Source organism: Mesoplodon densirostris, chromosome 7 (genome assembly GCF_025265405.1).
Source record: "Mesoplodon densirostris isolate mMesDen1 chromosome 7, mMesDen1 primary haplotype, whole genome shotgun sequence".
NCBI lineage: Eukaryota > Metazoa > Chordata > Mammalia > Artiodactyla > Ziphiidae > Mesoplodon > Mesoplodon densirostris.
Window position 1 is genome coordinate 11,559,936 of NC_082667.1, and position 17,585 is coordinate 11,577,520.

The following is a 17,585-nucleotide window of genomic DNA, read 5'->3' on the forward strand; positions in this document are numbered from 1 at the left end:
CTCTGGCTTCTGGCTGATGGGTCTGTAATCCCTACTCAATCCCTATCACTGTCATCTCAGCCCTGCTCATGGCAGAACAGCTCTCCCAGGGGATGAATCCTGCCAGGGAGAAGGAGGAAGTGAGGAAGGAACCACCGACCAGTCACCAATCTTATCACCAAAGGATGGAATCTCAATGGGGAGAGTCTCCAGGCAGGGTGTTACAACCTGGCCATGATCCAAAGCACCTGGCACGTAGTAGGGGCTCATTAAATAGTCTTGGAAGGAATTAGGCTCTAAAGGGGACGTACAGCTCCATGTTTCTGATGGTTATACTATAACCGTGCTCCTGAGGAACTCAAATGGGGGCACTTCAAAGGGGGAAGGAGGCCAAGGACAAGCCATTTAAGATGCAGCAGGACACAAGACAGAACAGAAAGAGTGCAAAAGTCAGTCTGGTCTTTAGGGCCTCCGGTGGTTGATTTCATTAGCGTGTCCTTATTGGCGCTGGCTGTGGAGGAACCAGTACACCCCAAGATGTTTCCAGTTCCCTACAGATCAATCTCCACAGGGATCCAAAGTCCTTGCCCTCCATTCCGTACATCACTGCTTCTCTATGAGCATTAATCTATCTTTGATGTTGGGGGTTCTCTTTTCATGGAATATACCCCTTTGTTTTCCCTATATGACCATGTATTCTTTCTGTATAAGAACTCTGCCTAGAATTCCCTGGCGGTCCAGTGGTTAGGACTCGGTGTTTTCACTGCAGTGGACAAGGTTCGATCCCTGGTCGGGGAGCTAAGATCCCACAAGCCACGCGGCGTGGCCAAAAGAAGTAAATAACTCTGCCTAACAGGATGCCCAGCAGTATGCTAGGCACATAGAGGTCAAAAAGCACTGATCGTGTTGTCTGTGTGAAGCACTCGCCAACGGGAGAATGGGTGAGAAAATCCAGGATCCTTGCCTTTCTTCTTAGGAGACTCCCCGTGCCTCTGAAGGAATTAGATTTCAGCCTTAACACGGACTTGAACAGGAGCATCACTTCTTCTGCGAAGCGCCCCCAGGCCCTAGTGCCCTGTCCCCAGGGGCTGGCCAACAGGGTCTTCCTGCGGTTGCTTCTGTCCCAAGGATGGGACACTGTGTCTGTTTCTTCTGTGTCTCCCTAGCTGACTGTGACCTCCCTAAGGCCCAGGAGTATGTGTTCACCAGCATTACCATCCCCATCCCCAGCACCTATCAGAGGGCTTAGGACATAGTAGGCACTCGGTTTTTTTTTTTTTCTTTTTTGGCTGTGTTGGGTCTTCATTGCTGCGCACCCGCTTTCTCAAGTCGCAGCGAGTGGGAGTCACTCCTTGTTGCGGTGCACGGGCTTCTCATTGTGGTGGCTTCTCTTGTTGCGGAGCACGGGCTCTAGGTGCGCGGGCTTCAGTAGTTGCAGCACGTGGGCTCAGTAGTTGTGGCTCCCAGGCTCTAGAGCGCAGGCTCAGTAGTTGTGGCGCAGGGGCTTAGTTGCTCCGCAGCATGTGGGATCTTCCCGGACCAGGGCTCAAACCCGTGTCCCCTGCACTGGCGGGCGGATTCTTAACCACTGCGCCACCAGGGAAGTCCCTCCGTAAACATTTGCTGAATTAAAAGAGGGCCAGGCAAGAGGTTCCTGGATGGGAATTGTCTGGACTCAGAGGGTCCAAAGTTCAGCTGGTGAGAAATCAGGAGGAACCGCCTTGTGAGACAGGCTGGGTGTAGGCACCACACATTCCTGGCAAGCGGGTCTGATGTCCCTGAAAGGGCAGGCTGCTGGGATGGCCAGCCAGGAGGAGCCATGCAAGAGATAAAATGAGTCAGGGCTTGTGACTGTAGCCTCAGGAAGGTGTGCCCTTCAGTGTGGATGCTGCTCCCAGCAGGTCACGTTTGGGGAACTCGAATTTACTGTGGTGGGTGATTATCACGGATTATCTCGTTTCACCCTCAGTGACCCTATAGGGAGGGTACGATGATCCACTTTACAGGAGCGACTCTGAGACCTCAGTCCTATGGACGTCAGAGCCTCCCAGTGCTTGGGACAGGCTCAGAATGAAGCATTTCTAGAAACACACATCGTCAGAGTTGATGGAGGCCTTGAACCTCCTCATGTGCTTCCCCCCTCCCTCCAAGAACACTCAGATTCCTACAACACGCAACATCCCAACAAGCTTCTTGCCTCCCTCCCATGTCCTGCCAGCCCAGCCCAGCCCATCCTCGGGCAGCTCTGACTACCAAAAACGCTTTCTACAGAGCCCTCACGTCTGCCCATCAGCCTCGCTTCTTCACGTCTTCTCCTCTTATCTACTCGAGCAGAGCTAATCCCCTGCACGTGACAGCTCTCCAGCTATCCGGAGGCAGTTAACGCCTCGCCTCCCCCAGAGTTTAGAAAGAGCCCCACAGACAGAGATTGCACCAGGCTCAGGGTAAAATTGGTTTCATGAAGTTAGCAAACGTTGATAAAAGGAATCAGAGAGACAAGACGGTTATCTTGCTGGGGTGGGGGGGCGCGGGGTGTCTCTCTCCCAGGGGAAGGAGGGGCTGGTTAGGGGAGCCAAAAGCCATCTAAACCTTAACAACAAACAGTCTTCAAGAAAAACGTTAATATTGCCGGAAGGGGCTTCTGAGATCAACCACACTCCTTGCTTTCCAAAGGGGGACTGGAGGAGCAGAGAGGTAAAGTGACACCAAGGAACACAGCTCTTAAAGGGCAAAGCCACAGCTGGAATCCCTTGAACCCACAGCCGGGGCCTCTTGCACAGTGTTACCACCCATCTCCCTGCTCCACAGGGCTGGAACAGCACCTGTGATGTCAGAACAGCACTGCCATCATAACGGCGCCGTCTACAATCTCACTTCCACCACATCCCCAAGAGGGAAAGGGAGAAACACAGCATTAGCTCCATTTTACAGAAGGTAACAGTGAGGCTCGGAGAAGCAAAGGGACTTGCTTGGGTTCCCCGGCAAAGTGAATTTATACTTGGAACTCAAAGCTCAGTTAAGGCTCTGTGCTGTTTGTTGGCAATGGCCGTTGAAAGGGCCGTGGGAGGGACTTCCCTGGCGGTCCCGTGGTTAGGACTCCACGCTCTCACTGCCGAGAGCACAGGTTCCATCCCTGGTCGGGGAACTAAGACCCCGCAAGCCGGACATGGAATGGACTTCCTAATGCAAGGAAGGGCGCCACCTCCGCCTGCTGTCCAGTTCTGCATTGTTTCGGGACTGCCGGCTGCGCGCTCCAGGAAGATCTTCAAAACCACGCTCTTCTTCCCTTTCTGCTGCCCCAGTCAGCGTGCTCCAGGGCGAGAGGGGTCAGCAGCCTGGGTTCCTCCCCCAGCTGAGCCCTCACCAGCTCTGTGACCTGGGGCGTCCCTCCTTCCCAGTCTGAGCTCTAGTTTCCTCACCTTTAAAAACAGAGGCAATCAATTCTGCCCTGACAGTAAACGGGATGTTATGAGGTCAGATGACAATGAACAAGGAGGAGGCTGGGAGGCTCACTGCCACCATCGGTGCCACCAAGGCTGCCCCTTGGCCTCCGTCACTTCCCCATCACCCCCACCTCCTCCACAGCCCTACTACCTAAAGCAGGTAAGAGGGTCAAGAAGGTCTCAGCCAAGACAACAGAGGAGAAAGAAAAATAACTGTGACATCAGCCCAGAAGCCCCTCACACTTGAACCAGGCTTTATTTTTCCGAAGAGCTTTCGCAGTGACGAGCATAAGATTTACCGTTGCTTAGTCCTGCATGTGCCAGGCACCATACAAAGGGCTCTACATACTCTCTTGGGTTTAGTCCTCACAACTACCCATTTGACAGATGACAAAACTTCGGCTCCAAGGTTAAGTACGGGATGGCTGGTACGTAGTGGAGCCAGAAGGCAAACCCAGTTCCATCCAGTCCCCTGTTCCCCAACCTTTAATGTGCTCATGATCACCCGGGGAGATTTATGAATAATCAGATTCTGATTCCATAGGTCCAGACTGAGGCCTAAGCTTCTGCGCTTCTGACAAGCTCCCAAGTAGATGGACTACTTTGTATCACGGGCTACATTTTAAATTCCGTTAAGACAGAGCCTGAGTCACCCAATCCCCGGGGCTTAGCACTGGGCCTGCCCCATAGAATACACTCAATAATTATTTGTTCAATGAATCCGTGAATGTTGGACTTAATCCATGCTTTAACACTTCTCTATACGAAGCCCCATTATATCATTTGATCTCATAACAAATCTCTAAGGCATATCAATCTCCCTTTGACAGATAAGGAAACAGGCTCAAAAGAGTACAGTAGCCTAAGGTTTTACAGCTTTTGTGCAGCAGAACCGGAAACGATCTACCTGCAGATCCTTGGCCCTGACCACAGCTGTCCCAAGGATGGGGGTGGGCGTGGGAGGGGGAATTAATCATTACAGACAGCTGGGTGGTGAGGAGCTGGCCCCCATCCAGGCACGTGACCAGCTCACAGCTCGGGAGGTCACCCACTAGAGCTGCTCTCCGGGGGCGAAGGCAGTCGTCTCAGCGTCCCCCAAGAGAGAAACGAGGAGGAGCGTGGGAGGAGGCGGGTACTGGGCACAGTGCCAGGCAGCATTGGGCAGGTGGTGAGTGCCCCTTGACCTCACAGAGAGCCCCGCTGGACCCAAGCACCCACCACCTCCCGCGGATCCCATCTCTAGACTGATGCTGTCCAGCTTGGGGGGCGGGGAGGAGACTAGAGGCATCCAGGGAAATTGCAGCCTAGCGATGAATCACCGGCACATGACCCCAGAGAGGAGGGGTGGGTGCGTCTGGGGCTTGGGGAGGACAGGCCTTGCGCCCGCCCCGCACTCCCCCCGCCCAGCCTCGATTTGGGGGAGCGAGGGAAGCCCCTCTCCCGCGCAGCTCCACCCCCGCAGCCCCCGGCCCGCCCGGTTCCCGGGTGCGGCGGGACTCACGGCCTTCAGCTGCTCCAGCCGGTCCTTCATCCTGGTGCCCAGGCGCCCGGAGGCAGGTGAGCGCGTCCCAGGTGAGCGGCCGGAAGTGGCGGCCGGGCCCGGCCAGGACGAAGGAGCAGGCGGAGGCGGGCGGCGGCCGCGGGCGCGAAGGAGCGTCCGAGGCCACTGGAGACTCCGCCGCGCCGCCCCCTCCGATCCAGCCGGCGCAGCGCGCTCCAAATCCGGCTCCCCGGCCGGCGCCGGCGCGCAGCGCTGATCCGCCCGGCGGACCCGCCCCTTACCTGGGCCGCGCCCCGCGCTCCTCCTTAAAGGGCCAGTGCCCCGCCGCCGCCCGGCCACCTTTCGCGCCTCTCACTCCACCTCCCCTAGCTCCAGGTGCCCCGATGGAGCAGCACTGGGAGATCCCGCCGCGAGTGGGTCTATCTGACCTCAATTCCAACCTTTCCATTCAACAGCCATTCACTACCTGTGCCGGGCTCTGTGCTAGGATCCAGCCCTCAACAGACTGATTCATTGCTAGGCGGCGCCCACATCCCATAAACGAGGAACTCTGAGACAACGTGATTCGTGCTATAACAGGTGGGAGAGAGAGAGCAATTAATTCTGCCTGGAGGAAGGGCATTCCAAGTAAAGGAATGCGCACGGTCCGGGGGACTGCGTGCTGGAGCTGAAAGAGTGTGTTCCTCGTGGAAATAACTGGAGGTGAGGCGGGGTGGGGAAGGCTGGGACGAAGAATTTGGATTTTATGCTGTTGGCAATGGGGATCCTTAAGAGAAATGCAAGCAGTTCAAGGATGAAGTCAGAACACCTGCCACTAACAAAGTGTGTACCTTTGGAAAGTTATTGTTTCTCTAGGGGACTCCGTTTCTGTATCTATAAATCAGAGATATTACCCACTTCCCAGTTTGCTGTGGGGCCTTGCTGACAGAGGAGGAATGACTGATTCGTGACTGTGGAGCAGAGAGCTGTAAGAGAAGGATGTGTGTATTGGAAAGCTTAAGCTTTCCTACCTGATCCCCTAGGTGAGCAGTACCTGATCCCACTTTCTGAAAAGTGGGCGGTTTCTTCGCACTGCCCCTCCGTCTTTCTCCCCTCCCCGGCCCCACACCTCCACCCTCTCTTCCCTCTTCCCTCTTTATCTTCCTTCTTGGGAACAGATGACATATCCAGCAGATATGGAGTGGAGCTCAATAAATAGGACTGACAGGCCTAAGATTCAATCCTCAAATCAGGGAAAGAATCTGAGCTCTGCATCCAGATTAAAGGGCTGTAGGACTTTCTTGGTGGTGCCGTGGTTAAGAATCCGCCTGCCAGTGCAGGGGACACGGGTTCAAGCCCTGGTCCGGGAAGATCCCACATGCCACGGAGCAGCTAAGCCCGTGTGCCACAACTACTGAGCCTGCGCTCTAGAGCCCTCGCGCTACAACTACTTAAGCCCGCAATAAGGGAAGCAGCCACCGTAATGGGAAGCCCGTGCACCACAACGAAGAGTAGCCCCCGCTCACCGCAACTAGAGAAAGCCCGCGTGCAGCAACGAAGACCCAACGCAGCCAAAAATAAATAAATATATATATTTTTAAAGGGCTGTAAATATTTTTGTAATTCTAACAGAACTTTGCCCTGTTCTGCAATCTTAGCGCTTGCTCCGTGCTGACTTCATCCCCTCCCATGAAGATATGGTCTGTAATCCTCGCTCTAGTCCTGCACACTTCCTTCTACCCGAGGCGTTCGCTAGGTGAATTAATTTCCAGTCTTTGGTAAAGGGAAGGCTTCTGCGCCCCCTGGTGGTCAGAAATGGAAACGGTAAGCTAATCAGAAACCGCATTCCACCTCCTTTCCTTAACAAATTTTTGTTAATGGAGATAGTTAAGTTTCCGCGCTTCAGGAAAAGAGAGTCTTCTGAGGAGACAGATATGTGAACAACTCTTTATATTAGACGTCTGAAAAGGACCACAGGAAATGATCAAGCGTGGCCATTCAGCCTCTGCCTGAATGCATTTTAATTTTTTCATTTTTTTCAAACACTCTCAAGCATCTTCTCTGGTTGAACAGTTCCAAGTGTTGTTTAAGTGTTTTGTTATATGAAACAAAAATTTTCCTTCCTATAACTTCCACCACTGTTTCTTTCTCTTTGCCTTTGTCCAAACACTGAAGAAATTTAATCTGTCCTTCACAAGACGGGCTTTCCATGAAGGGACAGTAGCTATGGAACCACAGAACGATTGCTGACACATAGCCAGGAGGACTGAGTTTGAGACACAGTTTCTGCCACAAAACAGCTGTCACTTGACATCACACAATCTATTCTCTCATCTGTGAGGTAAGGAGGCTGATCAAAACTATTCTCGAACTTTGCAAGATCAAGAACATCATACATTCTTTTTTTAAATTTTTATTTATTTATTTATTTTTTATTTTTATTTTTTTTATTTTTTTTTATTTTTTATTTTTTATTTTGCTGTACGCGGGCCTCTCACTGCTGTGGCCTCTCCCGTTGCGGAGCACAGGCTCCGGACACACAGGCTCCGCGGCCATGGCTCGCGGGCCCAGCCGCTCCGCGGCATGTGGGATCTTCCGGGATCGGGGCACGAACCCGTGTCCCCTGCATCGGCAGGCGGACTCTCAACCACTGCGCCACCAGGGAAGCCCTTATTTTTTTATTTTTTAATAGTGTTTATTTACTTTTACTTGTTGACACTTTGCTCTATTTATTTATTTATTTATGGCTGTGTTGTGTCTTCGTTTCTGTGCGAGGGCTTTCTCTAGTTGTGGCAAGTGGGGGCCACTCTTCATCGCGGTGCGTGGGCCTCTCACTATCGCGGCCTCTCTTGTTGCGGAGCACAGGCTCCAGACGCGCAGGCTCAGTAGTTGTGGCTCACAGGCCCAGTTGCTCCGCGGCATGTGGGATCCTCCCAGACCAGGGCTCGAACCCGTGTCCCCTGCATTGGCAGGCAGATTCTCAACCACTGCGCCACCAGGGAAGCCCAAGAACATCATACATTCTTAATTTTCATTTGTGGATATCTTGTTTTGAATGATTCCATATCCCTTAGAAAATACATTTACTAGGTAATCAGAATTTGGTTTCCTCAAACTCATAGATACAGAGAACAGATGATTGCCAGAGATGGGGGGCGGGGAGCAAAATGGGTGAAGGGAGTCGAAAGGTACAAACTTCAAATTATAAAATATGTAAGTCCTGGGGATGTAATGTACAGCATGGTGACTATAGTTAATAATACTGTACTGTATATTTGGAGTTGCTAACAGACTAGATCCTAAAAGTTCTTATCAAGGGTCCTCTCTGCTATTGTCAAACTTGTTTTTATAAACTCCTGTTTTATATTTTATTTTGGTATATCAATCTTGAGTACTTTATTGTCAGGTCTTCATTGGTAACCCCCTTCCCTATGACAGTACAGTGTGTACTCAATTTTGGAGCATGGAAAATACATGTACTTGTTTTGTACCTGTAGTTTGGATATATAATTGACATCTTTGTGCTTTGGTCTTTCAAAAATTTTAAGGCTGTAATGAAGAGTCACATTTACAATCATCAATATATTCTCTACAGTTCTCTACAGTGAATATGCTCCCTTAATTAAATCATGATGCTGGGGGAAAAAAAGTTCTTATCAAAACAAAAACAAAGTTGTAACTATGTGAGGTGATGGATATATTGTGGTTATCATTTTGGGATTAACATGTACACACTACTATATAGAAGATAGATAACCAACAAGAACCTACTGTATAGCACAGGGAACTCTATACTCAGTGGTAACCTATATGGGAAAAGAATCTGAAAAGGAATGGGCATATGTATATGTATAACTGAATTACTTTGCTGTACACCTGAAACTAACACATTATAAATCAACTATACACAAATAAAATTTTTTTTTAAATCATTATGTTGCACACCTTAAACTAATGCAATGTTATATGTCAATATATATTTCAATAAAACTAGGAAACAAAAAAGAAATTTGGTTTCCTAGGAGAGGATGTTTCCATGAAGGGGAAAAAAAATGACATTTTGGTTAGCCTATGTGGCCATAACAGAAATGACCATTTGATTTTCCTTAACCTTTTTACACATTGAAAACAGCATAAAGAGCGCTCTTAACTGCACGTAGAGTCCAGGAACCCAGGAAGGGAAGCATCAGCAGAGTTCTCTTCTTATGACATTCTATTCGAAGGGAGTTGTCACAGACTTCAAGCCTTTTTTAAAAAACTCCTATTAGGTATGAACCCTATTTTGTTCATTTTCTATTAATATTTGCTCTTCCATGACAGGCAGAAGTCTGGATTGCAGCAGCTAGTTGTGTAAAATAAACTGAAGAAAGTCAAGTTACTGAGGGACAAGGGACCTGGGTGAGGAGAGGCCATGGGCTGGTGAGGAAGACTCTGACATTGAGCCCAAGTGGACTGTAGGGTCTCCACGTAGATGGACAGTGACTTAAGGTTCCAGGCTTAGTAGGATCCCCTCCTCTCTGATGTATTTTTATTTTTCTGCTCTACCAGGGTGCTTGGTTTCCCACCATGTCTAGTGCGTAGCTGTTTCCCCACTAAACAAATATAGCAAGATTAAATCAAGTGTTTGCATTTTGGCTATAGATAAGTCAGCCAACACTTAATTTCACCTTTACAAACAAACCAAAAAGAAGATCCTGGGGTCTGGGGCTCCACTTCCCTCTCTCTCTCTTTCCTCTAAGCCTGTTTCTTTCCCACTGGAGAAAAGCACTGAGCCTTACCCCACCTTGACCCTCAGGGCCTGCTGAGGAACAGGTGAGACCACTTTCTGGCTATTGTACCTGGAGGCAGTGTCCCCAGGGTTCGGTGTTCAATAGAAAGAGATAAAGGAGCTAGAAAATTGAAAGGGAATGTCCTTTCTTTTTTTTTTTTTTCTTGGTACGCAGGCCTCTCACTGTTGTGGCCTGTTATGGCCTGTTATGGCCTCTCCCGTTGCAGAGCACAGGCTCCGGATGCGCAGGCTCAGCGGCCATGGCTCACGGGCCCAGCCACTCCGCGGCATGTGGGATCTTCCCGGACCGGGGCACGAACCCGTGTCCCCTGCATCAGCAAGTGGACTCTCAACCACTGCGCCACCAGGGAAGCCCAGAGAAGATCTTTTCTGTTCCCCACAGCAGTTCTTCCCCACTGCAGGGAGGATGGAGAATACACTTCCTGACTTGTAGTTTTCACCCCCTTACAGTTTGTATTAGTTATCTATTGCCACATAACAAATTACCTTAAAACAGCTTGAAACAACATTACCCTCTCGTTTCTGTGATTCAGGAATCCAGGTGCAGTTTAGCTGGGTGCCTCTGCCTCAAGACTGCAATTAAGGTGTTGGCTGGAGGCTGCGTCTCATCTCATGGCTTGACTGGGAAAGGATCTGCTTCCAAAGTCACTCACATGGTTGCCAGCAAGATTCAGTTCTTCAAGGGCTGTACTTCACCCTGTGGGCCTCTTCATAGGGCAGCTCACAACATGGCAGCTGAATTCCATCAGCCCAAGCAGGTGAGAGGGATAGAGAAAGAGAGAGAAAAGCCCAAGTGTTTCTATAACCTAATCTCGGCTGTGACATCACTTTTGCCATACTGTATCGATTAAAAGAGAAGCCCTAGGGCTTCCCTGGTGGCGCAGTGGTTGAGAGTCCGCCTGCCGATGCAGGGGACACGGGTTCGTGCCCCGGTCTGGGAAGATCCCACATGCTGCGGAGCAACTAGGCCCGTGAGCCATGGCTGCTGAGCCTGCGCGTCCGGAGCCTGTGCTCCGCAACGGGAGAGGCCACAACAGTGAGAGGCCCACATACCGCAAAAAAAAAAAAAAAAAAAGAGAGAGAGAGAAGTCCTAGGTTCAGCCCATACTCAAGGCCAGGAGATTACATAAGGGGATGAAGACGGAGAGCCATCTCAGCAGCTGCCTAGGACACAATTCAAATCCCAAGTTCATGCCAGAGTTACGCTCTTTCACCTCAGAGCTCTCTTCTCCCCTGTATCTGAACTGGACAACTCTGACCCATTCTAGGATTGTGTCCCTCACACATGCTTCCCTGACAGCCTGGACTTGAAGATAGCCCTACCACACTGTGTAACCTGGTGTACCTCCTGTACCTTCCATGAGCTCCGTGAGGTCAGCAGCCTTGTCTTTCCTTTTCACTAATGCGAACCCAGACCCCAGCCTCGGCCCCAAAACGTCATTGTAGGCACTCAGTTAGGGTTTACCAAATTAATTAAATGAAGCTTCTTGTCATATGGCTCCATTATGTCTTTCTTCTGATTAAAACTCATCAGTGGCTCCTTATTACAAGATTAAGGAGTCCAGACTCTTCTTGGAATGGCATTCAAGCCCTTGCGCAGTCTGGCCCCAGCCCAAGGTACTGTCACTCCCTGACACACACAGCCCCACCTTCAGCCTCCTCAAACACCCACCTCTTCCCTGCATCTAACATGCCCAGGATTTCCCACCCATCTCTGCCTGATTTGTCCTTTTTCCATTTCATGTCTGACAAATCCCTACTCCCCCTTCAAGACCGAGGCCTTCTCCAGTTCACGTCTCCTTGGCCCTCTGCCCTCCCACCCCAAACAGTACTTGTTCAGATCTATTTTAAAAGCAGGGCTTCGCTGGTGGCGCAGTGGTTGAGAGTCCACCTGCTGCTGCAGGGGACATGGGTTCGTGCCCCGGTTCGGGAAGATCCCACATGCCACAGAGCGGCTGGGCCCCTGAGCCATGGCCGCTGAGCCTGCACGTCCGGAGCCTGTGCTCCGCAACAGGAGAGGCCACAACAGTGAGAGGCCCGCATACCACACACAAAAAAAATGAAGCAAACCCTGGGTTGTCTTATACCTCGTTGCTTACATATCTGTTGAGAGCAACGACCAGGTATTATGTTATTCACCTTCCAGGGGTACTGTGAGGTAGGTGCACTGCAATTATTTGGAGGATAAATCAAGGAATAGTTGACTACTGTTCTTATGTAGTGTGTGACTACACATACACACACACACACACACACACACACACACACACACACTCCCTAGGGATTCTCCTCTCCTCTCCTTAAGGAGGAAAGAAGATCCTTCCTGGATCTTAAAACTAAATGCAGTTGCAACTCCCTGTGTCACTGAACTGTGTGTTTAAAACAATGTATTTTAAAGACATAGAGGACAGACTTGTGGTTGCCAAGGATGAGGGGGATGGGTGGGGAAGGGATGAAGGGGGAGTTCGGAATTAGCAGATGCAAAATATTATATACAGAATGGATAAATAACAAGGTCCTACTGTAGAGCACAGGGAACTATATTCAATATCCTGTAATAAACCATAATGGAAAAGAATATGAAAGATGTATATATATATATAACTGAATCACTTTGCTATACATTAGAAATTAATACCACATTGTAAATCAACTATACTTCAATAAAATAAATTTTTAAAAAATAATGTGCTTTGTTTATAAAGATGTTTTATATCATGTTGTTCAGATGTTTTCCTAACACGAATCTCCCTATACCACATACCTATACCTGTGATTTAACAATATAAATAATTTGCACCATATTCATTTGTTTTTATGTTTATACAAACTCCTTAATCCCTGGAGCCCTCAAGCACAGAGTTCTCCGAGGAGCCTGGCAAGGTAAGTGGGAAGACTCAGTGAGGAAGCCTCAAGCAGAGAAGCCTGCTGTTACATCTGAGCTGCAGAAGACATGCTTGTTTCTTACAACACCTGTGAAACACCTATCAAGAGTAACAGGATAAACATAGGGAAACCTTAGGTGAAAGGAATTGAACACTTATGTCTTTAAACTTTTGGTATTTAAAAAGCTGAGCCATCTAGTGTATTTCTCCATGTCGATGTTTGAATAACCATGTGCATCTTTTATTATCCTTTTACAGTTTGGGGCTTTTTTTCCTTGGATATCTCACAATAACTCGGGGAGACAGAGTAGATAGTATTGTCCCCATTTTATCATGCAACTGAATTGTTAGAAAAATGAAGCGATTTTCCCAAGCTCTTATCAGACAGTCATAGCATGTTGGGAGAGTGGTTTTGTGCCCAGGCTTTGGTGACCACGCTGCCCAGGTCAAATCTCAGTTTTATGTTTACTGGCTGTGTGACCTTGAACAAGTTACTTAGCCTCCCTGTGTCTCAGTTTCCTTATATGTAAGCAGAGATAATAATAACACGCATTTCATGGGTTATTATGATGATAAATGGGTTGATATATGGCAATCATTAATTCCCTTATTCAATCACTGGAAAAGAAGACTGCTGACTCATAACTACACTGTTTTCTCAAAGAGCATGGGGAATTGAAAAGTGCCTGGAATATTTCAATCACTAGTGAAATTGCCCTCTTTTTTTTTTTTTTTTTTTTTTTTTGCGGTACGCGGGCTTCTCACTGCTGTGGCCTCTCCCGTTGCGGAGCACAGGCTCCGGATGCGCAGGCTCAGCGGCCATGGCTCACGGGCCCAGCCGCTCCGCGGCATGTGGGATCCTCCCAGACCGGGGCACGAACCCGCGTCCCCTGCATCGGCAGGCGGACTCGCAACCACTGCGCCACCAGGGAAGCCCAGAAATTGCCCTCTTTTTATCCCGTCAGCCTTAGCCACGGCAGCATTTTCCAAAGTAGATTCAACAAGATAAAATATTTCCTAAGAGATTCCAAGGAATAAAAGAGTTTGGTGGTGACAATTTAGAAATCATTCAACACGCATCCCTCATCTTGGAGTGCCATGACTGCATGTTTGCACAGTGCAGGCACTGAATAAACCTGCAGTAAACCACGAGTTTTATTTTGATCAGCATAGTATTCTTCACATTTGTTTGACCGTATAATGCTTATTTCCCCCAAACACCTATTATTCAACAGGATTGGTGTCCTACAGGTAGTAACACTGACCTAGTAGAACACTGCAGTAGAACATAGGAGGAGCAGCAAGCCTCTGTAAGTGCACCAAAGAAGATCCTTTTGGGTTCTCGTCTTTCAAAAGAGCAAGGTGACATTTCAGCTTCAGGTCATATGACTTCTGGTCATGGTTTCTGCCCTGTAGGCCTGTGATACACGTCAGAAAAAAATAAAAGAAAAATGTCATGTCACACGTGTTATGTTTTTCCAGGTAGGGAAACAGAGGCTGTGTCCCTACGTAGCTGATTCCCTTGTTTTTGTGCCCTCACAGTTCTCTCCTCCAGAAATGTCCTTCCTGCCCCTCTGCGTACATGCAGACCTGAAGACCTGGCATGGTGCCGCTCGTGTGCCACCTTCCCCATCAAACTAACCTGGATTCCCTTCACGGACCCTCCTTTGGTGGCTCATAGCATTGTCTCACTTGGCCCTTGGTGTCATCGTGGTGTATGTTCTCATATACTGCTCGACTTTTAACTTCCTTCCAGGCAGGAGCTGCCTCTTCCTTACCTTTCCATTTCCTGTTCCACCTACCACAGGTGGGAGCATAGTACACAGCAGAGTTCAATAAATCATTGCTTACTGTCTTTTTCAATGTCGCTGAATAAATAAATTCCTCAGTAATCAACAGGTAGAAGAATGAGTGAGCTTCCTCTACCTTACAAAAAGATAGTAAAGCGTCTATGTTCTGCTGCTGTTGCCTTGAGACAAATGGGCATCATCAGAATGATCATCATCCTACTCAGACTGCTCGGAACCGTATGAATGAGTTCTTTCACCTCCTCAATGTATCCAGTCAGTGTCTGTCTTCACAGAATTAGCTCTGTTTTACCTGAATCCAGTTTTGAACCAACACTACCTCTCTTCTACACCAAGGGGCTTAGTGAACAAAGCAATTTTTCCATATTATGCATACTTAGCATAATACATACACTAGTCTTAGTCTATTTGGGCTGCCGTAACACAATACCACAGACTGGTGGCTTTATAAACAAGAGAAATTTATTTCTCACAATTTTGGATGCTAGGAGTCTAAGATTAGGGTACCAGCGTGGTTGGGTAAAGGCCCTTTTCCAGGTCACAGACTTCTCATTGTATCCTCACATGGCTGAAGGAGCTAGGGAGCTCTAAGGGGTCTCTTTTATAAGGGGACTAATCCCATTCATGAGGGCTCTACCCTCATGACCTAAGCACCTCCCAAAGGCCCCATCTTTTAATGTCATCACACTGGGCATTAGTAGTTCAACATGTGAATTTGGAAGGAACACAAATATTCAGGCCATATCAACTAGGGGTAGGCAGAAAGGGAGAATATGAGATAAATGTGTATGCGTGTGTGTGTGTGTGTGTGTGTGTACAAGAGAGCGAGAACGAGAGAAGAAAGGGACAGAGAATAAATGGATAAAGGGAGAGGGATTTGGAAGCAGACTAATAGAGTCAGAGATTGAGATGGAGACAGATTAGCTCCAGGTATAAAGTTAAATAAAGAGAAACTAACAAAACTTTAAACTAACAAAACTGCATTCTGCTGGCTGTCATGGCCTATGACAGGTTCGTGGCCATCTGCCACCCTTTGCGTTACACCCTCGTGATGAGCTGGTGATTTTGTGCCCGCCTGGCCCTGGGCTCTCTGGTGTTGGGGTTCATCTTGGCCATGCAGCTGAAAACTTTAAAACTCTAGTGCTTTCCCTATCACTTTTCCCTGGAAGATAATTTAGGATGAAAGATAAATAATTCAAAGCGGCACAAACTCAGCATTTACATAATGGGAATCATGACTGGGATGGTCCTGGTTTGATTTGCCTCTTATTCTTGGCCCTGCCCCTGCCCATACATGCAATGCTAAGAACCTGAGAACTACATCTGGAGAGACGTCCAAAGCAGAACACAGACTTTCCACTTGATGCTGAGGATAGTGATAATGACGTACACTGCTACATCTCCCTCTAAAAGTCACAAAACAGGGACTTCCCTGGTGGTCCAGCAATTAAGACTCCATGCTTCCACTGCAGGGGGCGCAGGTTCAATCCTTGGTTGGGGAAATAAGACCCCACATGCCCTGCGGCAAAATAATAATAATAATAAATGGAAGTCACAAAGTATTTCCACTTAATATATCTTTTGATCATCATAACTATCCCAGAATTTAGGTCTTGTGGGCATTTTAATCCCAATTTTAGAGATGAGGAGTCTAAGAATGAGAAAAGGAAAATGCCTTTTTAAAAATAATATAACCAGGAAGAAGTAACAGTGTAAAATCAATGACCTCTTAGCCCCTGTCTCCCATCTTTCAGAGAGCATACCCATTTGTCTCTACTCAGCAACGTTACAGAGGAACATCCAGGGTGTTTGTTGTGTTTAGGATGACAGGAACCTCATCAATGCTCTCTTCAAAGCATCCTTAAGCTCTCTGTTCCTCATGCTGTAGATCAAGGGGTTCAGCATAGGGGTGATGAATGTGTAAACCACAGACACTACCTGGCCCCTCTCTGGAGAGTAGCTGGAGCTGGGGCACAGGTGGATGAGGCTCACACCCCCATACTGGAGCAGAACCATAGTCAGGTGGGAGAAGGTTGAGAAGGCCATGTGCCTCCCCTCCACAGAGCGGATCTTCAGGATGGCAGCCACGATGAAGACATAGGACAGGGTGATAAGCAGGAAGGGGACGGTGAGGACAGTGACACCAACCACAAACAGAGTGGCCTCGTGGACCCGGGTATCTGCACAGGCCAGTCTCATAACAGGAAGGACATCACAATAGAACACACTGATTTCTTTGCTCCTACAGAAGGGGAGTTGGAAGATGAGCACAGTTAGCTGCATGGCCAAGATGAACCCCAACACCAGACAGCCCAGGGCCAGTCAGGCACAAAATCACCAGCTCATCACGAGGGTGTAACGCAAAGGGTGGCAGATGGCCACGAACCTGTCATAGGCCATGACGGCCAGCAGAATGCAGTCAGTGCTGCCCAGGAATATGAAGAAGAACATCTGAGCACCACAGCCAGGCAAGGAGATGAGGGTTTTCTCCATGGACAGGGTGCTTGTCAGAGTCAGAGGGGCAAAGGTGGAAGAGTAGCAGATCTCCAGAGCTGCCAAGTTGGTCAGGAAGAAGTACATGGGGGTGTGGAGAGAACGGTCAATCCAGCTGATGAGAGAAATGGAGAGGTTGCCGCTGACGCGGACCAGGTACATAATCAGGAAGGTCACAAAAATCAGCATCTGTACCTCGGGGAGTTTGGAGAAGGGGTGGAAGTGGAAGTGAATCATTCCAGTCTGGTTTGCATCCTCCATGTATTCAATGCATCGGGCCTGCTAATGGCACAGGCGCTGCCCCCTGAGGATACATAAATGTCAGGACACAGGGCTCCTGCTGGATGACCCATTCAGCTCCTGGCCTCTCCCTTCCTTCCTCAACTAAAACCATCTTTACCTCCAAATTTAGCAACTTACTTCTACAACAGCTTTTTTGTTGTTGTAATCACCCAGAAGTAGCTCCCCACTGAAATCTTTTTTTTTAATTGTGGTAAAATATACATTACATAATATTTATCATTTTAACCATGTGTAAGTGTACAATTCAGTGACATTAAATACATTCACAATGTTGTATAACCATCACCCCTATCTATACCCAAAACTTTTCTATCATCCCCAACAAAAACTCTACCCAATAAACTAATGATCTCCTCCACGATCTCCTCCTCCCAGCTCCTAGCTACGTCAATCCTACTTTGTCTC

General features: G+C 48.5%; 2 protein-coding genes and 1 long non-coding RNA gene across 8 annotated transcripts in view; 1 reads left to right on the forward strand and 2 right to left on the reverse strand.

Moving 5' to 3' along the window:
- Positions 1 to 5,142, reverse strand: part of STX3 (syntaxin 3) — a 37,815-nt gene extending 32,673 nt beyond the window's left edge. For all 3 annotated transcript variants that reach the window (XR_009532938.1, XM_060102925.1, XM_060102924.1), the window contains exon 1: positions 4,924 to 5,142. Coding sequence is in view for 2 of the 3 variants with exons in the window: in XM_060102925.1 (XP_059958908.1) it covers positions 4,924 to 4,953 (30 nt within the window). In the remaining variant the exon portion in view is untranslated. The remainder of the gene's footprint in view (positions 1 to 4,923) is intronic.
- Positions 4,766 to 12,097, forward strand: LOC132492966 (uncharacterized). 4 transcript variants are annotated; one of them, XR_009532941.1, is made up of 4 exons: positions 4,766 to 4,979; positions 5,379 to 5,625; positions 7,078 to 7,243; positions 10,225 to 12,097. It is a non-coding gene; the product is annotated as an uncharacterized LOC132492966 (long non-coding RNA). The 4 variants fall into 4 exon arrangements; XR_009532939.1 differs by lacking the exon at positions 7,078 to 7,243; XR_009532940.1 differs by lacking the exons at positions 4,766 to 4,979; positions 5,379 to 5,625 and adding an exon at positions 5,636 to 6,726.
- A 4,105-nt stretch (positions 12,098 to 16,202) lies between these two features.
- On the reverse strand, positions 16,203 to 17,138 carry LOC132494108 (olfactory receptor 10V1-like). The gene is given in 1 exon segment (XM_060105145.1): positions 16,203 to 17,138. A coding segment is annotated over 1 exon segment (936 nt).
- Positions 17,139 to 17,585: the final 447 nt, after the last annotated feature.